Raw genomic sequence first — 20,131 nt, forward strand, 5'->3', positions numbered from 1 at the left:
ATCACTGTCAACCGCAGTACATACATAACTCGTACCGGTACCCAAGAAACAATGCCTCCAAGATATTTCGATGAAGTGTTGGTTTGAATCTATTCTTATCTTAGCACATATCATTGCAACTAATTCAGATAATGAAACACATGAATCCAATACGATGGAAGCTCTCGCACGAGGAGGATCATAACAAATGCCCACTTGAGGAAGTTGATATATTCTACCACCCCAATATAAACTCACGAATACTTGCATGATTTCTGCAAAAATATATATACAAACCAACAACAATTAAAGACAATTTTTTTCAATAAACCCTAATATAGTAAGTATACAGTAAATTTATCACAAACCCTAATAATATGCAAATAAACAACAAATACGGGAGCAATGTTGAAAGATTGAAGGAAACTTACCTAAATATGAAGGGAATCGCCAAGAAATCGCCAAGGAAATCACAAGTTTTGTCTTCCTCTCTTTCTCTCGCGTATTCTGCCTATTCTGCCTTGGGCACTGATTTAAGCAAGTTAGAGACGCATGACGCTCATGCGTCTCTCCCTAAGACGCATGACGCTCATGCGTCGTTGGTGAAATTTAAAAAAAAAAGAAGACGCATGAGGAAGATGCGTCTTTCCCTAAGACGCATGACCCTCATGCGTCGTTAAAAAATAACGGAAAAAAAAGAGAGACGCATGACCCTCATGCGTCTTTATGAAAGACACACCACATGCGTCTTTATGAAAGACGCATAATCGTCATGCGTCTCATTAAAAGGGGTCATGCGTTTCTCCCAAATTCGGAACAAAAAAAAAGTCTAGTACAAACGCGGAATGATAGTTGTGGTTTAGAACAAAAATAGAAAAAAACCCCTTCCCTACACTACCTGTGGGCTGTGGCTCTCTCAATCTCTCTTCCTCAAGAGAGAAGAGAGAGCAGAGCTGAGCATAAACTACAAATTCACAAGAAAATCTCTCTTACTCTCCGCACCTAAACATAGCTTCCGAATTTCTCTATTTAGCCCCATTCCCTCTCTCTCTCTCTCTTTACAATACACACACATCATAGTTGTGCTCCGTAAAATTTGATCTCGAATCTCTACTTTGTTTGGGCGCAATGAAGCTGAAGAACCCCTCAAATTCCACCTCGCAAACCCTGACCTCCTCCGAGACGCGCCTCCTAGTACGCGAGACGCTTCGCATCAGCGCCAACCTTGCCTCGGCGCCTCCGCCGTCTCCCTCGCCGGTGGCTGCGGCGCCTCAGGAGCTGCCGCTGCTCAAGGATTCTAGCTTCGGCGGCCTAGCCGACGATCAGTTTTTGAATTCGAGCTTGAGGTTGATCTGCTGCGAGGAGATTGATGGCAGACGATGGCAGTACTTCGCCGATGACAACGTCGGTGCAAGGAGTGTTGCTTTAAAACCACTGAAGAACAATTCCATTCGCTCTGTCTGCTTGCAGACTCCGTTGTCACCTGCCGATGTAAGTATTATCTATTTGGTGTTATTTTCGATTCATCTTCCTCTTTAAGTCCGGGTTGGCTGCAAAAAGAATGCATTAGAAAGAGTCATACTCCCGCTTTCACTTTATTTGATGAGTTTACCGTAACTTAAGTTTATTTTTCTGGAGTTAGCATTGAGATATTAGTGAATGTATATGTTGTTTACGCTGATGTAACAAAACTTTTTTCCAGTAGTAAATAAGACGCAGTGTTAATGGCTTATTCAGTGTGATATACTTCCTCCGTCTCCTAAAAGTAGGGACTTTGGGGATATGTAATTGAAGTAATTGGTAGTGTAAAGTGTGGTGAAAAGATTTCCAAAAATCGAAAGTGAACTAATTTTGTGGGATGGTCTATAATGGCGAAATGTGACTATTATTTTGGGACTGAGGGAGTAAGTTACTATATAAATATAACTATTTAAATCCAATAATTTGGGGATCGCTATGTACTTGCTGCCAGTAAATTATTTTTTTCAGTCGTAATGTGAAATATAGGGTCGGGCTTCAGTCTTAACTGTGAATAACAAAAGCCAAACATGGGAGTATATATAACTGCAGTATTAGGCGCGTGAACACGTTGAAGGTCATCTGTAAATATTTGTCAAGTGGCAATTAAGAAGAAAACATAGTGGGGAACCGAGACTGCATTGGTGAAACCATAAAAGAAAAAGCAAAACCTTTGATCACGAGTTAAGTTGCCTCTTTACTTAAGATGTGTTGTTCGCCTTGCAGGAGTTGATAACATTCATAAGATCTTACGTTGTTCCTGAAGGTTTTCCAGACAGTGTCACACCTTCCTATGTGCCGTACATGACTTGGAGAGCGTTAAAGGTACTTTTGCTGATAGATAATGGAATTGGTAGCAACATTGCAGTTTCCTTCACCATTGGACTGTTTACCATATACAGCCACCCCAGTATGGTGATAGTGATGTTGTTTTGGTTGTAGCACTTCTTTGGTGGTGCCATGGGTGTATTCACCACACAAACCCTCCTGAGTTCACTTGGAGTCTCCCGAAATAGATCCGCACCAGGTGCTGTAGCTATCAATTGGATTCTCAAGGTACACATGCTAAGTCGGATGAGCCATTTATAGTATGTCAGAACAATTTTTCTGCATAAAACATTAAAATTATGCAAAAACTCAAAGCTATTAGTTGAGCTGTTAAAAGCTCTTCCCTTATGGCATTGCCAGAACATACTTATGTTTTTTACTTTTTAAAAGCTTTTCCCTTAAACAGCATTGACAGCACCTACTAATGTCTGAACCTTCAAGATTTCTCTTATAGTGATGCCAGCTTTTAGAAGTTAACATCAGAAACTGTGATTTACCTAGGATGGTGCTGGGCGGGTCGGGAAGATGCTCTTTGCTCGACAAGGGAAGAAGTTTGATTATGACTTGAAGCAGGTAACAATTGTTAGAAATTGGTGGTGAAAGAGTGGAATATGATGTTAAAGTTCTGCTAGTTAACTCTTCATTATCTTATGTCTTGAACTTCATACAGCTGAGGTTTGCTGGCGATCTCCTTATGGAGTTGGGAGCTGGAGTAGAGTTGGCAACTGCAGCTGTTCCCCATCTATTTCTTCCATTAGCATGTGCTGCTAATGTTGTTAAGGTTTGTCTAGTTAATACATTAATATCTAGCAGCACTTAAAAAAAATGAATTTCATACGTGTTCCTTGTTTTCTTATAGAATGTTGCTGCGGTGACATCAACTTCGACTCGAACACCAATATACAAAGCCTTTGCCAAAGGAGAAAATATAGGAGATGTCACTGCAAAGGGAGAATGTGTTGGAAATATAGCAGATCTGGTATGCTTGTTGTTCATGTTAACATTGAGTGAAATCTTTATCTTATGCAACTTAATCCCTCATCACCAAGCCTACTGAAGGATGCATTTCTTGCATATTTTGTTACAAGTTAGCATATTATATGTAAACTGCATTTTCCGAAAAATACGTCATGCTGCTTTCTTGTGTTTTGCATAATATAGCACTCTATGGTTGTGGTTATTCCATTCTGACTATCAATGCATCATTCCAGGCCAGCTCAAAACTGATGTAGTAATTTAAGTAGTACATTTGTTCAGATCTGGTTCTGTTTCAGTGATATATCAATTGAAATGAATGAAGGGCTATTATTTGCTCTATCCTGATATGGAACTGGGCAATGTGATCCTGTCTCAATGCATTGTCCATATCACGCTTGTGGGGTGTAGAATTTGCAATATCACTCTTTCTGTTTCTTTATGATGCTTGCTTAAGCAGTTCTTTTCCGACTTGTACTTCTAACTAATTTTGAGCATTTTCTTTATGCAGCTTGGAACTGGACTCAGCATAATGATTGCTAAAAGAAACCCATCCTTGTTCACCACATTTGGTCTGCTCTCCTGTGGATATATCCTTAGCTCTTATAAAGAGGTTCTGTGATGTGAATATATCAATCTACCTCTCTAGTCAAATCCTCTTCCATTCCTTAATTACTCTATGTTCTCTATCAAGGAGTATTGATAGAAGCTGTTGTATTTTTCCAGGTGAAATCTGTTGTTTTGCATACACTAAATCGTGCACGATTCACTGTGGCAGCAGAATCCTTTCTAAAAATGGGTAAGATGATTACCTTGTCTCTCCTATTCTTCTTTGCTCATTACACAACTTTCTCATTCAACAAGATCTAATTTTGGAATTTGGGAGAGATGGGGTTAATAAAATTGGCTTAAAATGGTATTTGGCCCTTCGATTCCCTGGTATTTCCAGCAATCACAATGCCTGCAATTGCCTTTTTATTGCTTCATGTTAGACAAAACAAGATTGTTTAAGTCAGACAGACCCAATCACATATCTTTTGCTTGATAATTAGATTTCTACATTAGCAAAGATATCTGTGAATATGGTAAAACATGTGATTCTTTTTCATATTTGTTTTATGCTTTAATATCAGGGTGTGTTCCAAGTTTGCAAGAGGGAAATTTGATGGAGAATATTTTCATTCCCCCATGGAAACAGCATAGACCTATTGTTCTTGGTAGTGCTTCTCTCACTCCCTTTCTCTATTCACAACCCACTCACAGACACAGATCCAAACACATGTACACTTCTTGCATCCCCCAAGCATTCACATCCTAGGTCCAAAGATTTAGATGAAGAATATATTCTTCTAAATTTGCAGGACCAAGGTTCAAAGATGCATTCCAAGACCCTATTTCATATATTGCTTTGGAGCCCATTTTTGAGGTATAGTGCATGTCATGTGAAATTGATTAACATGTCAAGTTTCAATTTCGTTGGGGATGCCTTTTTATAGTCAGATTGTATGTGTGCCTGCTGATTTGTGTTCATGATCTGGATTGGCTATAATTTGTAACTTATACTTACAAGTTGCCAATCAAATTTACTTGGATCACAGAAAGAGCAATACATAGTGACTTATAATCCTTCAAAGGGCAATATCTATGCCTTGTTCAAGAATCAAGCAAAGTCTGATGATATTCTGAAAGCGGCTTTTCATGTAAGATTTTGGATCTGTTGATCACTTGATCTTGTAATAAAAGTAAATGTTAGAACTCTTGGCTAAATTCCCATTGTACTACAGGCTCATGTGCTGCTTCACATAGTTCAATCATCCAATCAGAGCCAGCAATCCTCAAAAAAACAAGACCGTCTTTCACTGGGTGATCTACAATCTCAGATTGCAGAATCATACAAGTTGGTGTCAGCTCTATATGAGCCGTTTAAGACAAAAGTTAAAGAACAGGTAACACGCCACCTATTCTAGAGCAGGTCCAAAATGAATATACTGAAATGCTTCAAGAATTTAGTAAATCTGTATTTCTTTCGAAACTCATGCATGATGATATTATTCCATGAAATATACTTGGATAAACAAATTAGAGATTATAAGTTGGATCTCAAGTAAGCGGCTCTATAGCTATTTGGTACTTGGTATTTCAAGTTTCTAAGCTACGATGTGTATACAAAAGATCAAGAAAATTGAACTTAATATAATCCTTACCAGTTGGAAAGCTGATGTTGCAGCTAGCATAATGATTATTCATGTTATTGTTGGATGTAGAAAACAGGTGGGATTTGTGGTGGATGTTGTTGAAGTTACTGTCCTTAAACAAATAGTTGATGCTTGATAAATTCATTGTTAGCTGGTTGCAAATAATTTTTCAATTATTGACCATTGCATGCTGACAATTATTTCGGGTCCGAGGGCCTATAGAGTGGCGGAATAAATACATAGATAAGTGTCGGCTGAATGCAAATATTCATCAATTCTTGATTACTTGTGAAATTTATTTAAATTGGTACAGAAATTCCACGGTTTTGATGGCCTTTTTACGCTCTTGCCTTGACGTGCTTAGAGATGTGCCATATTAACTATAAGAAGTGGTCCCTTAATCTTGTGAATTGAATATTGAGATCCTTGGAGATGATTGCTAGGAGGCGTTTTAGTTTATTTCAAAGCATTAATTACCCTGCTTGTTACAAAATGGCTGCTGATATTTTCCTGTTCTCTCAGGGTTGGGTCATGTCTGAATCACTACTAAATCCTGGCAGAGCACGGCTATGTGAACTGTCAAGTTAGGCTTCATGTGGGACCTTTAGAGACTGTAAAAGCTCAGAGAAGGATGCAAAGGGATCCAGTCACTTTCTTGCTTATAATCGGGTTGAATGTTGTCGGAACTTTGGGCTATGAGCAAGGTAGTGCTGTTGCCGAATCAGGGATACTCAGTCGCATCCCGTTTTCTGCAATATTCTTGAAAAAAACAACTAATGACGTAAGTTTGTTTAGAGCCATGAAGCCTATTATGATATGCTGAAGCTGGGGGAGAGGGTGGGTTGGGTTAATTATATAGGTGCAGATTTTGTGTTTGCCAATATATTTTACTTTATCACATGATCCATATGGATTTGTCAGTTACCTCAGTTGGGCGTAATCTCGTTAGCATCATAATCTGTTTGTAATACTACTATTTAATTAATTTAGTATTATAATTGGCTCAATCTAGTTTGTATGGTGAGATTGCTCTTCATCAATTATAATAATGCATGCAGCCTTTTACATAATCTTGTCCACATTTCCATTTTAAGTGTGTTATGCATTTCCATTTTTTCTTGTATAAATAGACTTGTAACTTGACATAAAATTAGGTCGGTAAATTTGCATAAATGATTTTATTTAATGATATCTACGTTCTCCGAAAAAGATGTATAATACTATCTTAAATAGGCATCATATATTCATGATTGTTGGATAAATTTTTCACGAGATGCTCTACTTATTGCCAAGAGAGATCAACAAATGGATATACGAAACTATGGAAATAGTATTATTTTGGACAGACCAAAAGATAAATTCTGCATTGTCAAGAAAGAGATCTACAATCTACATCCACACACTTCAGTCGGAAGACTTTATCCCGTTGCGCTTGAAATACTCTCTGAATCCATAGGCACTGACATCATAGTTGAACTGTAACAAAATAAAAACACAGCAAAGACTTCAGAAGGTTATCAGAAACGTTAAACACATTTTCTTCCAGGTTAAATATTCATTTGAATCCTAAATTATTAGGTTTCCATAAAAAATGTCATAGACTATTAATATTGCTAACCTCTGACTTGACCAACTTGAGCAGCAGGACATTTTTGTTGCTTTTCGAATACTTTAATCCTTTTACTATTAATTATTGATAGTTTGGGACGTTTTCATGAAAACGCTAATAGTTTAGGATTTCAACTGATATTAACATTTCCTGTCTAGCGATAACTTGGATGCACTACTAATGCTAAGATAACAAACACTGTTCTAACAGATTCTGAAAAGAAAAAGGATACAGATTACAGGGACATTGTGAACCCTAAGTGTTTGAATTTCACAAATTCGATTACTGTCATATTGAGCCAAACATAAAAACCTTAGGTATGACAAAAAACAACTAGAAATACTTACGGGTAAAACTTTGACAGCGTACTTTGTGATATTTGGATCAACAGCCTTCACTTGATCAGCTGCCTGCAAGATATTACCAGTGGCTCATTACATTCGAAGACAAAAACCAAAGCTTCATGACAGCATTACAGATGAGAAACCTGTTCCTTAACTTTGCCAAAGCATTTTAAGTTGCATATAAATGGAGGTTTTAGGTAAAACTTTCAGCATTTGATGAATCACATAATGAACAAGATAGCAATATGACGCCATAAAATACAGAGATAAGAAGAAAGTAAAACCATCTCCTTATGTGGCACTAAGTATTACCAAAGAAACCTAGTTAGACAATGAATTATAAAGACACTGTTTCTAAAGAAAGTTGAACCTAATTCTGCCAATTTACAGAAAACCAAACCTAACATTGTTTAAACTTAGTTAATAAAGGGGTAGACAAAAATATTCAACTACAAGGGAAAAGGGTGGACCAGCACATAAATACATTTTTTTGGATAGTTTATACGAAAAATAAGAACTGTGGATGTTTCCTATAGCATATAACAAATGACAATTTCCGTTTGTAAGTGGCACCTATGTGTTTCAAGTAATTACGTGTTAATTCTAAATTCGAACACACTTTTCTATGGCAGACTTGGCAGCAAACAATTGCATCTCATCACAGGACCAACTATAGGTTTTTCTTTATTTCTCACCTAACTATATATGAACTTACAAATGCAGCAAAGCAAGAACAAGGTTGCTTTACAGGAGGTCAAGTGAGAAAAAAGTTCCTTTATTGGGAGATGACATTCCATTGGTGGGGAAGATACCATGAGGCGATGGAAAACAGCTCACATACAAGTCAAAAGAATATTTTAAACTGAATCTTGTAGATATCTAGTTTTCTAAGCTGATTTCTAGTTAAAGTGCCACCCAACGGAGCATTGTTCTTCCAAAATTGGAATTTGGAAACTTGATACTGATTATGGTCCAGGAGTTCCTTATCTAAAAATAAGATCAGCATGAAAAGTAGCTAATACTAAGCAGAGATGGACAAATACATATGCCAATTGCTCATTAAGCAAAACATAAATTACATGAGAAAACGTTCCACTAGACTCCTAGTAAAAACTTCAGCAACGGTGTTCTCTTAAAGAGCATTCACATATTAATACAGTATGAAAGATGAATAACAGCACCCACCTGTTCTGGACTGTGAAATATTTCTATGAAGGGATATTCCGTCTTTTGGCGTGTTATGCAAAATCCAGGATACTTTGGGCACTCAACCTAAGCAGAGATAACTAATTTAATGCATTATATCAATATCAAAGAAATACTCTATCAGCTTAATTTTGTAATGGAATATTACATGAATAACCAGAAATTCACTGACATACAACCTTGAACCTTGTACAAAGGCCACTATCTTCTAAAAATGATGAAGATCAGTGGTTACTTACACGCATAAATTTTACATGAGGATAGAACTCTGCTGCAGCTTCTTCCAGTACTCTATCTAGACGTTTGGTGAGGTTACATCTGCAGCAGTCAAAAACTTTAATCATGAATTAGTGCATCACTTCCATAAAACAATACTACAAAGTAAGAAGGTTTACAAATTACTTTATGGTAAATGCAACAACCACAGGGTGACCTTGGTGGAGAAGCTGTACAAATTCACGCTCCGAGGTAAAATGAACAACTCTTGATGGTCCTAGATCCCTTGGATATCCAGTATAGTACCTTTCAGGTTATACAAGAATGCACAAAAACATTAACTTGGATGACCAACCAAACAATAAGCAGAAAATACGGATCTAATGCATCAGTTACATCTCCCGCACTATGCAAAAACTTGCACGTATACTTCAAAAAGTAACCAAAAGAAAACATCACAAATATGCATACATCACACAGATAAAGAGTTCTATGTAACATGTCACATCGATAAAGGCTAGGATGATGAGATGTAACAAATAAAAGAAACAGCACTATTAACACTAGCATAAGTTACAGATCATAGTTAATTTGTAACGAGTGATTTCGGAAGCAAAAATTACGAAACTTTACCAGAACATCACATGTATCTCGAGGGTCAATAAAGTGCATCCAAGCATAAAAAGCAATATGGTACTGAGAACCACCCCAAAAAAGCAACATGATCGATATTTGAGAGCCGAATTACAATTAAATAAAAAATCAAACAGACTATAATATTAGAGCTATTTACATTGCCCTAAACTATGTCCACGAGTTCTGGATAGAAACAATTTTACATGGCAAAAACAGATGCATAGATGAGTGTGGTTGTAACATACTTGCACGTTGCGCGAAGATTGAGCAACATCTTGTTCAGCACCGAGGATTCCTCCATTCTGATCTGAAGAACTTTATATAAAGAAAAAAGATCAGCAAAACGGAGCACATTATTTTGAAAAAGTCTAGGATATGAATATCTGAGAATAATTTCACAAAAATTAATATCGCAAAAAATGACAGATAGCCAAATGGGTAACAAGAGTTGGAGAATGCGATGGATTATGCAACTTTGGATTACCCCCAACTAGCACATATCGTCTCAATTTTTAAAATTTTCTGGAAGTTCAGCTCAGCTCAGCTCAGCCAAACCAAACTATTCCCTATAATTTTAGATAGCAGGACTTGGGGAATGCGAATATGCGATAGATTACGCAACTGTAGACACGTAATAGACATACCTAAAGAGAGCGACGACGGCGGCGGCAAGCTAGATTACAGTTCAAGTATTTTTTTTATTAAATATTTCAAGTAATCTCAAAGGTCGATGCAGAGTCATTATTGATTTTTTTAAAAATAAAAAATAAAAAGAAATTATGCATATACATATTTGTAAATTTCTCCAAGAAATTTACAATTGAATTAGTTTTACGAGATATTAATCATGCATATACACGTAAATATTAATCATGCATATACATATGTTGGAATCGTGTGTCCAGTCAAAGGGTTTTGACCAAGAATAAAGTCAATGAGACATTTAGTTTTGTGAAATTAAATGATAAAACGTCAATCTACCCCCGGAGTAGATGGCCGTGGTATATTTATTTTCTCAAATTCGATTCCTGGTGAGTGAGAAATAATAGATTAAAATTGGACAAAAATGTGATTTAATTAAATGAGTTAAGAGAGAAACCATGAGATTAATCAAGAGAGTTAATTATTTGGAAGTGACAAACTTATTAAACTAGTATTTAATAAGAAGAATTATTACGTAGAGCCCACACGCGCTCACACGAGTGCACACGCGAGCCTCGAGCCCGTGGACTTGGATCTTGGCAATTGGTCTTTGGACTTTTCTTTGGGCCTGGTCGTGGGCACGGTGCTTGGGTTCGACCCAATGCTAGTCTAATTCCTTTTAGACCACCAACGTTTCCACGTCAGCGAGCCAAGCGGGATGACACCACGTCAGTAGGGATGTCAGTTTAGCCCGCAACCCGTGGGCTGACCCGAATAGCCCGTCATATTTATAGGGTTAGGGCCGGAAATTTATAGCCCCATAAAATTAAAACCTGATTAGCCCGCACCCGATTAACCCGCAACCCATTAGGGCCAGACCCGAAAACCCGATAAAATTTCTATTATTCTATTTTTACTCCTAATTCGACACTTCATTGATTAATTTTATAGTATCGATAACTAAAAAAAATAACTTTCAATTTTATATTAAATATACAAATGATATATAAATTTTTCATTAATATAATAATTGATAAATAAATTAAAAACTTCAAATTCACTATAAAATATTTAAATTTTTAAAACATGCATTAAAATATTTATGAAATATCTCAAATATTAGCATTTGATCATGTTTATGATTGAGTTTAAACATATATCTCAAATTTATCATAATTAAATATTTTATATTTTATGAATATAACTAATTTTCATCATTATTTATTAGATTGATCGTATGTTAATCTTATCGGTAGCGACCCGATTAACCCGTTGGGCTAGCCCGAAACCTGAGTTTTTAGGGTTAGGGCTAAACTTTTATAACCCGAAATAAACCACAACCCAATTAGCCCGCACCCGATTGACTTGTAACCCGAGTAGGGTTGGCCCGAAACCCGACGGGCCGACCCAATTGACATCCATACACGTCAGTATGACGCGGTAAAGCCAGCGTGCCTGATACGTCTGTCCAGGATCAACCTCTCCAGCTCCCGTACCGGTTTGTAACGCTCGGCGGTTACAGGCTTACAGCCTCTCAATGATGACAGCCATCAAGGCTGTGTTAACCCTGCAGTGGACTGAGCCTATAAATAGGCTAGTCATTCCATGCATCATCACACCAATTCACAAGCATACAAAGCATAAGCTCTCTCCATTTCCTGCATTATCTTTCTGTTGAAGCTCTGCCCTCACCTCCATCCAGTTCGCCGGAGCTCTGTTGATTGAGGTGCTGCTTCATCAGAGACGAAAGCCGTTTTATCTTTGGGGATGACACGCCAATCCGAAAGCACTACCGAGGTGTATCTTGTTTTGCGGTAAGAGACATCCTTGACTCGGCTTACACTATTTAATGGTTTATTGTTTCGAATTTTCCATTGTTCGTTTCAGTTTTGTGCTTCTGTATTCATTCTTTTGGGTTGTATTACGCTCGGTTTATCTCATGTAATCAAGAAACAAACAACATCAATATCATGAACTTGAATGGAGGTCGAGCATACTCATATGGCATGTGTTATCTTCACAATAACCCTTTCGTTTATTTACGTCCTTCAGTTATAATTTAAAGTTTATTTGAAGATAAAAAAGATGTTGGATTTCAAGCAGAGACTGTCTCAATTTTGTTCATGACCGGATTGTCCGATCATTCTAAAATTTCAACTGAAAATAGAAAATTCATTAGATGGTGGATATGTTATATGTAGACCATTGGATCTCGTGTTACCCCTTCACATTAAAGAGGGTTTCCCATGTAAATCTTGATTTCACATAGCACTATCAGACCGAAGAAGATCTTTGGCATTGATCTTAATTTTAACTTTTAATATAAAATGAGTTATTTTTTATAACTATCCTATATACACGGTATATAAAAGTTGAGGTGTGATCCGTTACTAACTTTCTTAAATTGCTAAATCTGCTAACTCATTAAGAGCACTCACAACCGTGCTCTTGCCAACGAGCACGGTTGTGGGCCCGGCGCCACTATTCCTGCCTGCTCTTAGGCAAAAGCATAACACTCACAGATGTGCTCTTCCGCAAGGACGAGTACAATTCATTTTAAATAAAAACATTTCCATAACATTAAAATTCATTAAAAAAACCGAAATAATATTACAAATTACAAATAAAATAAAAAAGACATAATTAAAATCCGAAAATTAAAAATTACATAATTAAAATACTAAAAATTAAAAATTACATATTCAAAGCTAAAAATATCCTCGTGGAAGACTACTCATCCGGCGGCACTATCCCCAATTGTTTTTGGAGGCCCAATATCATGGCCTCGTGCGATCGAAGTTGCGAGGGGGTCATAGTTGACCTATCTGCCATATTGAGTTGGGCCAAAAGGGTCCACAACGAGTTGGTGGGGGGTGGAGGTGGCGCATAGAGAACGGGAAAGGGAGCGGGGTCAGGAGCATTGCCGGATGGAGTCGCGGCGCGACGGCGGTTGGCCGCCGCCTTCTTCCTTCCTTGTGGTCGGCGTTGGGAACCGTTCGGGCCGGCGTCGGTGCTACCCAAGTTAACTCCGGCGAGTTGGCTAACCAAGTCTTCGGAGCCGGAGTCAGATAGAGATACCGACCTTGACCGTTTGGAGGAGCCGCTAGAGGAGGATGTTACGCCTCCCCTATACTTCGGATGAGACCGCGTCTCCTACCAAATGTTGAGGTACTTGAACGCCTTGTAGTTCATGGATTGGTAGGTTGACATGGCGGAACTGATGATGTCGACCTCGCTCCGGCTGCTCCCCGCCGACCGCTCTTCCTGGAGGTAATACCCCTGGAACTTGTTAATTTCATCGTTGGCTAGGTAGATGGCGTTGCACACCATACTCTCATTGCGCTCGATTGTTCCCTCCGGCCGCTTTTCATTGTACCGGCGACAGATGCGTCACTAAAAGTGATCGCCGGATTGGTTCGTGCCAACCTCCGGATCTTCGGAGATTGACAAATACGCCTCGAACAATTGCTCCATCTCCGCAGGCGAGTACGGTGTGCGGACACCGCGAGTAGGAGGAGTCGGAGTTTGGGAGGGGGCGGTCAACCTCGCTCTAGGCTCGGGTGTCCACCTGTATCGCCCTTCGGGGGCATCTTGGTCGTCGATTGGGTATGGCCGGTAGCCACCCGGAACGCCCGAACTTGGGTTTGAGGAGGGGTCGAATATTCCATTTCCGGACTAGGAAACGGTTGTGAACCGAACCACTCGGGGTTCCAACCGTGGGAGTCCGGGGGGTTATTGCCGTGGCCGGACATTGTTATGTTGTATGTGTGGAAGAAAGATTGAGAATGAAGATGAGAGAATGTAGATGAGAATGGAGATGAGAGAATGTAGATGAGAATGAAAATGAGAGAATGTAGATGAGAATGGAAATGAGAGAATGTGGTGTGAATTTTTTGGTGTGAAAGTAGGGGTATTAATAGATGAAAATGTGTATTTTTGGGGGGAAAAAAAATAAAAAAAAAAATAAAAAGTGGTAGAAAACGGTAAAAAACGGATATATTTTTTGGAAAGTGGAATTTTTTTTAAATTTTTAATCGGTTTTTTTAATTAAAAACCGATTTTAAAACAAATAAGCCGTTGCCCAATCGCAGCACGCCACATCACCTGCTCGCTGGTTTGGACGGACGGACGCCGCTGTGCATGCTCTAACATAGTATATTAAAAATGTCAACACGATCACATTGAAATGTCAATATAAACTTAAAGCTTAATTGATAATTTTAATATGCCGTGTTAATATTAATATTATGAACATAAACTTATATTGATATTTTCATGTGATAATGTCAATATTTTTATCATGTGATAATGTCTACATTGATGAATTAACAAATTAACATAATAAAAGTTTTAGTTTATCTTTTTCACTCGATCCAACAAATATCTAATTAGTAGTGATGTTCATTGTATAATCAGTAAAATTGACAATTAACTCGACAACGACAATACTGAGACAACAAATATACCAAACTGAAGACCAGTGTATCATCCAAACATTTAAAACTGATTCATTGTACATATAAAGAGACTACTACATTGCTCAGCATGATAAATTCAATACAGAAACAAAATCACAAAGAAAGCATCATCACATTCTAACCCACCTGTAATTTGCATGGAGCCATGGACTGCCTCAAATTTTACAGCTCAGTTTAGGGTGAGGGTTAACATCCTACTTGAGCCTAATATAAAGGAGGGGGTGCTTCAAACGGCAACGTAGTCATTCTCCTGCGCTGAGCAAAACGGACAACATGCACCGAGGAACCTGCAGTCTAAGCATAGTAATTCAAGCTGGCTTTCTTTTTCGCTTGAACTTGGATGATACCTTCATTGAAATCTTCATGGTTCACCTGAGCAGAAATTTTGAAGGAACTAGGATATAAGTACAATCAAAGAAATGCTGGGTCTCATGTTTCAGATAGCTCTTTTAAAGGCAATCTTATTAGTTTCAAATGCGAGTTTCACCAATCAGTATAATGTTATGTTATGGCATTTGATATTAATTCATCACTCTGACAAACAGCAATAATTAAAGAATCTTGCATAAGCAGCAAAAGAATACAATCTTTGACGTATAAATAGGATAATTTGGCACACTTTGACACAAGCACGCACACACACACACACACACACACACACACACATCATCATCCAGATATGAGCACCAACCTCGGTGGCATCACGGCGAAGAGCTAACATGCCTGCTTCCACACAAACCGCTTTAAGTTGAGCCCCATTGAAATCATCTGTTGAGCGAGCAAGCTCCTCAAAGTTGACATCAGGATGAACATTCATCTTCCTGGAGTGAATCTGCACTTAAGAAATTATCAGTAGCATGCACTTATAACAACTCAAGCACTGTTATGTAGGACATTAGATATAAACACAACCGACTGAAGGCACTTCACACACACACACAAAATCAACTAAAGAAAAAGTAATACGATATCGGCTTGAAGACATACCTGCAAAATGCGAGCCCTTGCTTCTTCAGTAGGGTGGGGGAATTCTATTTTACGATCCAATCGACCAGACCGCATCAAGGCAGGGTCTAAAATATCTGCTCGATTTGTTGCTGCTATTACCTGAATGCACAAATAAATAGTAAATGCAATAAGAGACCGTGACACTGAATAAAAGAAATTAGAGCAATGATATCAAGTGTGCTAGCACAAACACAATATTGGAATCACAATATTAAGTGTGCTAGCACAAAGTAAAGGAGATTGAATGCACTCTGTCATTCAATATCAGAGGGTATCTCAAATTATAATTATAATACTCCCTCTGTCCCGCACTACTCGCACGTTTCATTTTCGGCACGGAGATTAAGGAAGGAGTGTATAGCAAAGTCAAATATTACGGCTTTAGGTGAAATTTTTTACTAAAAATGGAAATAGTGCAAATAACTTGGGACGCCCAAAAAGGAAATAAGTGCAAGTAGTCCGGGACGGAGGGAGTATATATTAAAAAAAAGCATTGTCATGCTGCTGAGCAAACGACTATCAAGAAAGTCACTAATTGAAATGGAAGCAAAAGATATTCCTGAAGGAAGGAGTAAAAGAAGCAGAAGTAAACCTTTATGCGATCATCGCTGCTAAAACCATCAAGTTGGTTGAGCAATTCTAACATAGTTCTTTGAACTTCTCTGTCACCACTAACTTCACTGCATAAGAAAATATTCCCGGTTACCCGCTTATAAGCAACACCAGAGCCCTTGATATAAAGGGAGTTAAGGACTCAATACTACATAGAAGAAATTCATGATCCAGACAGTTGTGAGGCACCTAAAACAGCAATGCAAACTGCATACAACCTACCTATCAAAACGCTTTGTACCAATAGCATCTATCTCATCGATAAAAATGATGCAGGGTGATTTTTCTTTAGCGAGTTGGAAAGCATCACGAACAAGCTTTGCTCCATCTCCTATGAACATCTAAAAATACATAAAAACATTATTTGAGGACATACGGTTAATAACAAACTTACCAAAAAGAGCCAAAATGCATCAAGAAAAGTAGAGCTAAACTGTACTGAATAAAAAAAATAACTCTGGACAAGTTGAATCATGCACTACAAGGGTATTTGTTTGGGGTACACATGCACAACAAATCAGGTACAATTAAAATTTATCTCGAGCATACTATACCTGAACGAGTTGGGGCCCTGCTAGCTTCAAAAAAGTGGCATTTGTTTGGGCAGCACATGCACGGGCCATTAGAGTTTTCCCTGTTCCAGGAGGGCCGTAAAGAAGGACTCCTTTCGGTGGACGAACTCCTAATTTCTGAAATCTCTCTTTGTGTGTCATTGGCAACACAATTGCCTCAACCAACTCTTGAATCTGAAATGTGAACAAGGATTGTCTCATAAAAAATATAAGAAGTGACAAGAACAAGACCTATGAGTTGATCAAAGGGAGAAATTTGCCTGTTTCTCCAAGCCACCAACATCATTGTAGTCCTCAGTCGGTTTCTCATCAACCTCCATAGCCTTAACACGAGAGTCATACTCGGATGGCAAAGTATCCAAAATCAGATAACTGTCTTTGTTTACTCCAACAAGATCCCCAGGCTTCAACGTATCAGGATCAACCAAACCAACTACAGGCAGGAAAATTGTCTGCAATCGACAGATTGTAAGAAAGATTATTATGAAGGTTTGAAATATTCATATGTTCTATATGGATTAGAAATCCAGTGCAGATGCCCTTTCTGGGTATCTCACAAAAAAGTGTTCCTTCAATATGTTAAGCCTGGCATTAATATAGTTGAAGTCAAAAGCAGGAATTATTTATTAAGTGAAAGGACCTTCGAATCATTACCATCAAATTTGAGTTCTTTATAAGTTCCAAGTATATTCAAATCTATAGTGGATTCAATTCCACTAGATGAGCATATAAATTTGTTAAGATATCACATCTCGTTTTCTGTTCAGCCAACATGAACTAGACTAGGAACTATGAAATGGACAACTTTGCTTTCACATATATTTTTTTTTGAAGAGGGGGGGGGGGGTGCAAGGAACTAGACTTGGACCTATGAAATTGGCAAAAATATATACACAACTTCCCCTACAACTACATCAGAGCACACATGCATGAACACATAAGAGACAGAGGGCATCATGCAATGGAGCAAAGTGAGAGAAATGCATGCTAGTCTGCTATATACCTGCCGTGTAGATGTTTTTAACACTACGCATTTTCCCTTCCTTTGTGAGTCGAGATCAATATTTGCACCATCTTCTTCTGCTTCTTCCTCTGGGTTCATTTCCAATATCTGAGAAAACAGATAAAAGGTGGTAATCTCTTGGTGGCACACAAATCATAACTATAGAAACTAAAATTCTCTAGAACATAACATGGAATTTTGTATTTGAATGCCACCACTGTAGATCACAACAGGATTTGGTTCCAAAAAATGACTAATATCACACGTATTCTTATAGGTAGTTACAGTTGTTTTTCAGTGTACCCACCACCAGATAATATCATCTGGAAGCATCCCAAAAATAGTGCACGATATTGAAAGAACAGGGCATCCACAAAAGTAAATAAGTGACTGGGAGTGTCAGTTCAGTTACAGTGGAAGTAAGAAGTGGATATAACACATTAACACCACAACTCAGCCTCATCTGTGGCTACAAAAAAAAGTATAATTAACATACTCTTCTTGCTTCCTATAGTCTATGACGGACAACCACACAAGGTTAAGCCAGTCCTATGGATTTGGATCATATGGTGGCCTGGCTTCAACACAGTTAACCAAAATTTGATTATCTAATGTGAGGTTGGCTAAACATGAGACAGAAGTGGATATAACACATTAACACCACAGTTAGCTTAGTTTCCATTTCAAATATCATATAGCTCAAGTGCTCAACAACTTTGATTATCCACTAAAGCATTGTGTTCACCTAGCAAAAAAGGAATAATGTGGGGGGAAATTACAAAACTTCCTTAAATTGTTTAAATGTCCATCATCTAATGTGAGGTTGGCTAAACATGAGACAGACACCCCGTTGACTCCCCATTCCTAACAGACCAAGAACTAGTAAAACTTGAAAACCCCCCAGAAAAATATGGTGCAGAAACCAGGCAACAAAAAGAAAGAAATACGATCCATTTTCTCCAGCTGTAATCTGAAACCCTAAGCAACAATTAAAAGGCCTAATCAAACAATCCAATTTAGATAGGGTAAAAGGCTACATTGTACCTCCACAATGTTTCCGACCAAGTAAGGAAGCTGCTTATTCAGCTTAATTTTTTCCTGATTCTCTTTAATCTTCTCGCGGAACGAATCCAACTCCAAATTGGTCCTCTGTAACTCTTCCTGTCAAAAGCGAAAACCCAGATCAGATCGCAACAGAACTAAAATTACAACAAAATTCAAATTCATCCAAAACACACGCCAACTGAAAGTCGGAATTGAGACCTTGAGAATACGGATTTCGTTATCCAGAAGACGAGAGGCGCGAGTAATGTCCTCGGTAGTCATGGAGGAGAGCTGGTCGTCCTCAAAATTGTCCTCCACCATCGGCGTCGCCATACTGATCCAACTATGGTTCAAGGTCGTGCGTGAAATTTGTTGAGAGAAAGAGAGAGTGGAGAGGTGAACGGAAGCGAGAGGGGTATTGATATGGTTAGCTTGGAGAAGGGGACTGGTATAGTAGATATGGGCCACTAAATGTTGTACTGGGTATGGGCTCATACGGCCCATTGGGTTGCACATTTTTAATACTACTACTATTAAGAATCTTCAGAAACAATTTAAAAAGATTAAAACTAAAATACATAAATAGATCATTTTATTTTTTTAATGAATGGAATTTATAGGTTGTTGACTGATTTATTATTCTCACCTTATTATGAATAGAATCTTTATTTAAGATGATAGAACTTGACATAAACATATGCTAATTATAGAAATGAAAAATGTTATCAAATTCATGTATTTCATTGCCGCAAAAAGGGTGATTTCTTCGCATTGGCAGCCCAAGGCGGCCCCCGCACTTTGGTCCGACATTATGTAAGGGGTTAAATCAGGGTACACAGTAATCCGTCCGTTAAGGGAGAGGCCTTAACCACTGGCTGTCATAAGCCCATCTCCCAAGGCCTCACACATTGTGCCTAAGAGATGGAAAGACTCCCAAGGCCTCACACATTGTGTCTGTGCCTGAGAGATGGAAGGGCTCCCAAGGCCTCACATGCCTGAGAGATGGAAATAACTACACAGCAGTAGTGGGATTTGAACTCAGGCTTATTGCAGCAAGATCTGCCCCTTCGTTGCCAACTGCGTTGTCCATGCGGGCAAATTCATGTATTTCTTGATTATTATTAATGGAGTATGTGTTTTTCAAAAATTACAATATGTTATGATTATAATTTACTCTCATCAAATATGTAATGCCAATCTTATACCAAAACTTAACTCGCTAATTAATCATATTCGTTGATCTCAACGAGCAAAGTCACAAATTAT

The 20,131-nt window shown here is 38.2% G+C and overlaps 3 protein-coding genes across 6 annotated transcripts; 1 reads left to right on the forward strand and 2 right to left on the reverse strand.

Annotated features, from left to right (window-relative positions):
* The first annotated feature begins 875 nt into the window (after positions 1-875).
* Positions 876-6,502, forward strand: LOC121804795 (protein root UVB sensitive 6-like). The gene is made up of 13 exons (XM_042204472.1): positions 876-1,470; positions 2,224-2,322; positions 2,440-2,553; positions 2,827-2,898; positions 2,996-3,106; positions 3,185-3,304; positions 3,812-3,913; positions 4,027-4,099; positions 4,434-4,517; positions 4,662-4,726; positions 4,899-5,000; positions 5,085-5,246; positions 6,018-6,502. Exons 1-13 carry the CDS (start codon positions 1,108-1,110, stop codon positions 6,081-6,083), a joined length of 1,533 nt encoding a protein of 510 aa, XP_042060406.1. The 5' UTR covers positions 876-1,107; the 3' UTR covers positions 6,084-6,502.
* Positions 6,503-6,716: 214 nt separating this feature from the next.
* LOC121802216 lies at positions 6,717-10,225 on the reverse strand. Of its 4 annotated transcripts, none has more exons than XM_042201830.1 (7): positions 10,151-10,225; positions 9,752-9,821; positions 9,057-9,176; positions 8,894-8,972; positions 8,634-8,720; positions 7,452-7,514; positions 6,717-6,971 (listed from the first exon to the last, which is right to left on the reverse strand). In XM_042201830.1, exons 2-7 carry the CDS (start codon positions 9,805-9,807, stop codon positions 6,900-6,902), a joined length of 477 nt encoding a protein of 158 aa, XP_042057764.1. In that variant the 5' UTR covers positions 9,808-9,821; positions 10,151-10,225; the 3' UTR covers positions 6,717-6,899. The 4 variants fall into 4 exon arrangements, with proteins under 4 accessions (XP_042057764.1, XP_042057766.1, XP_042057765.1 ...); XM_042201832.1 differs by having other exon boundaries at positions 9,752-9,813; positions 10,151-10,183; XM_042201831.1 differs by lacking the exon at positions 10,151-10,225 and adding an exon at positions 9,991-10,118.
* Positions 10,226-14,611: 4,386 nt separating this feature from the next.
* LOC121805837 (26S proteasome regulatory subunit 6A homolog) lies at positions 14,612-19,289 on the reverse strand. Its single transcript, XM_042205854.1, has 10 exons — positions 19,085-19,289; positions 18,866-18,982; positions 17,822-17,929; positions 17,079-17,270; positions 16,801-16,992; positions 16,469-16,587; positions 16,227-16,314; positions 15,614-15,733; positions 15,318-15,458; positions 14,612-14,998 (listed from the first exon to the last, which is right to left on the reverse strand). The coding sequence occupies exons 1-10, from the start codon at positions 19,196-19,198 to the stop codon at positions 14,921-14,923; spliced, it is 1,269 nt and encodes a 422-aa protein (XP_042061788.1). The 5' UTR covers positions 19,199-19,289; the 3' UTR covers positions 14,612-14,920.
* Between the last annotated feature and the right edge of the window lie 842 nt (positions 19,290-20,131).

This window comes from Salvia splendens, chromosome 5 (genome assembly GCF_004379255.2).
Source record: "Salvia splendens isolate huo1 chromosome 5, SspV2, whole genome shotgun sequence".
Taxonomy (NCBI): domain Eukaryota; kingdom Viridiplantae; phylum Streptophyta; class Magnoliopsida; order Lamiales; family Lamiaceae; genus Salvia; species Salvia splendens.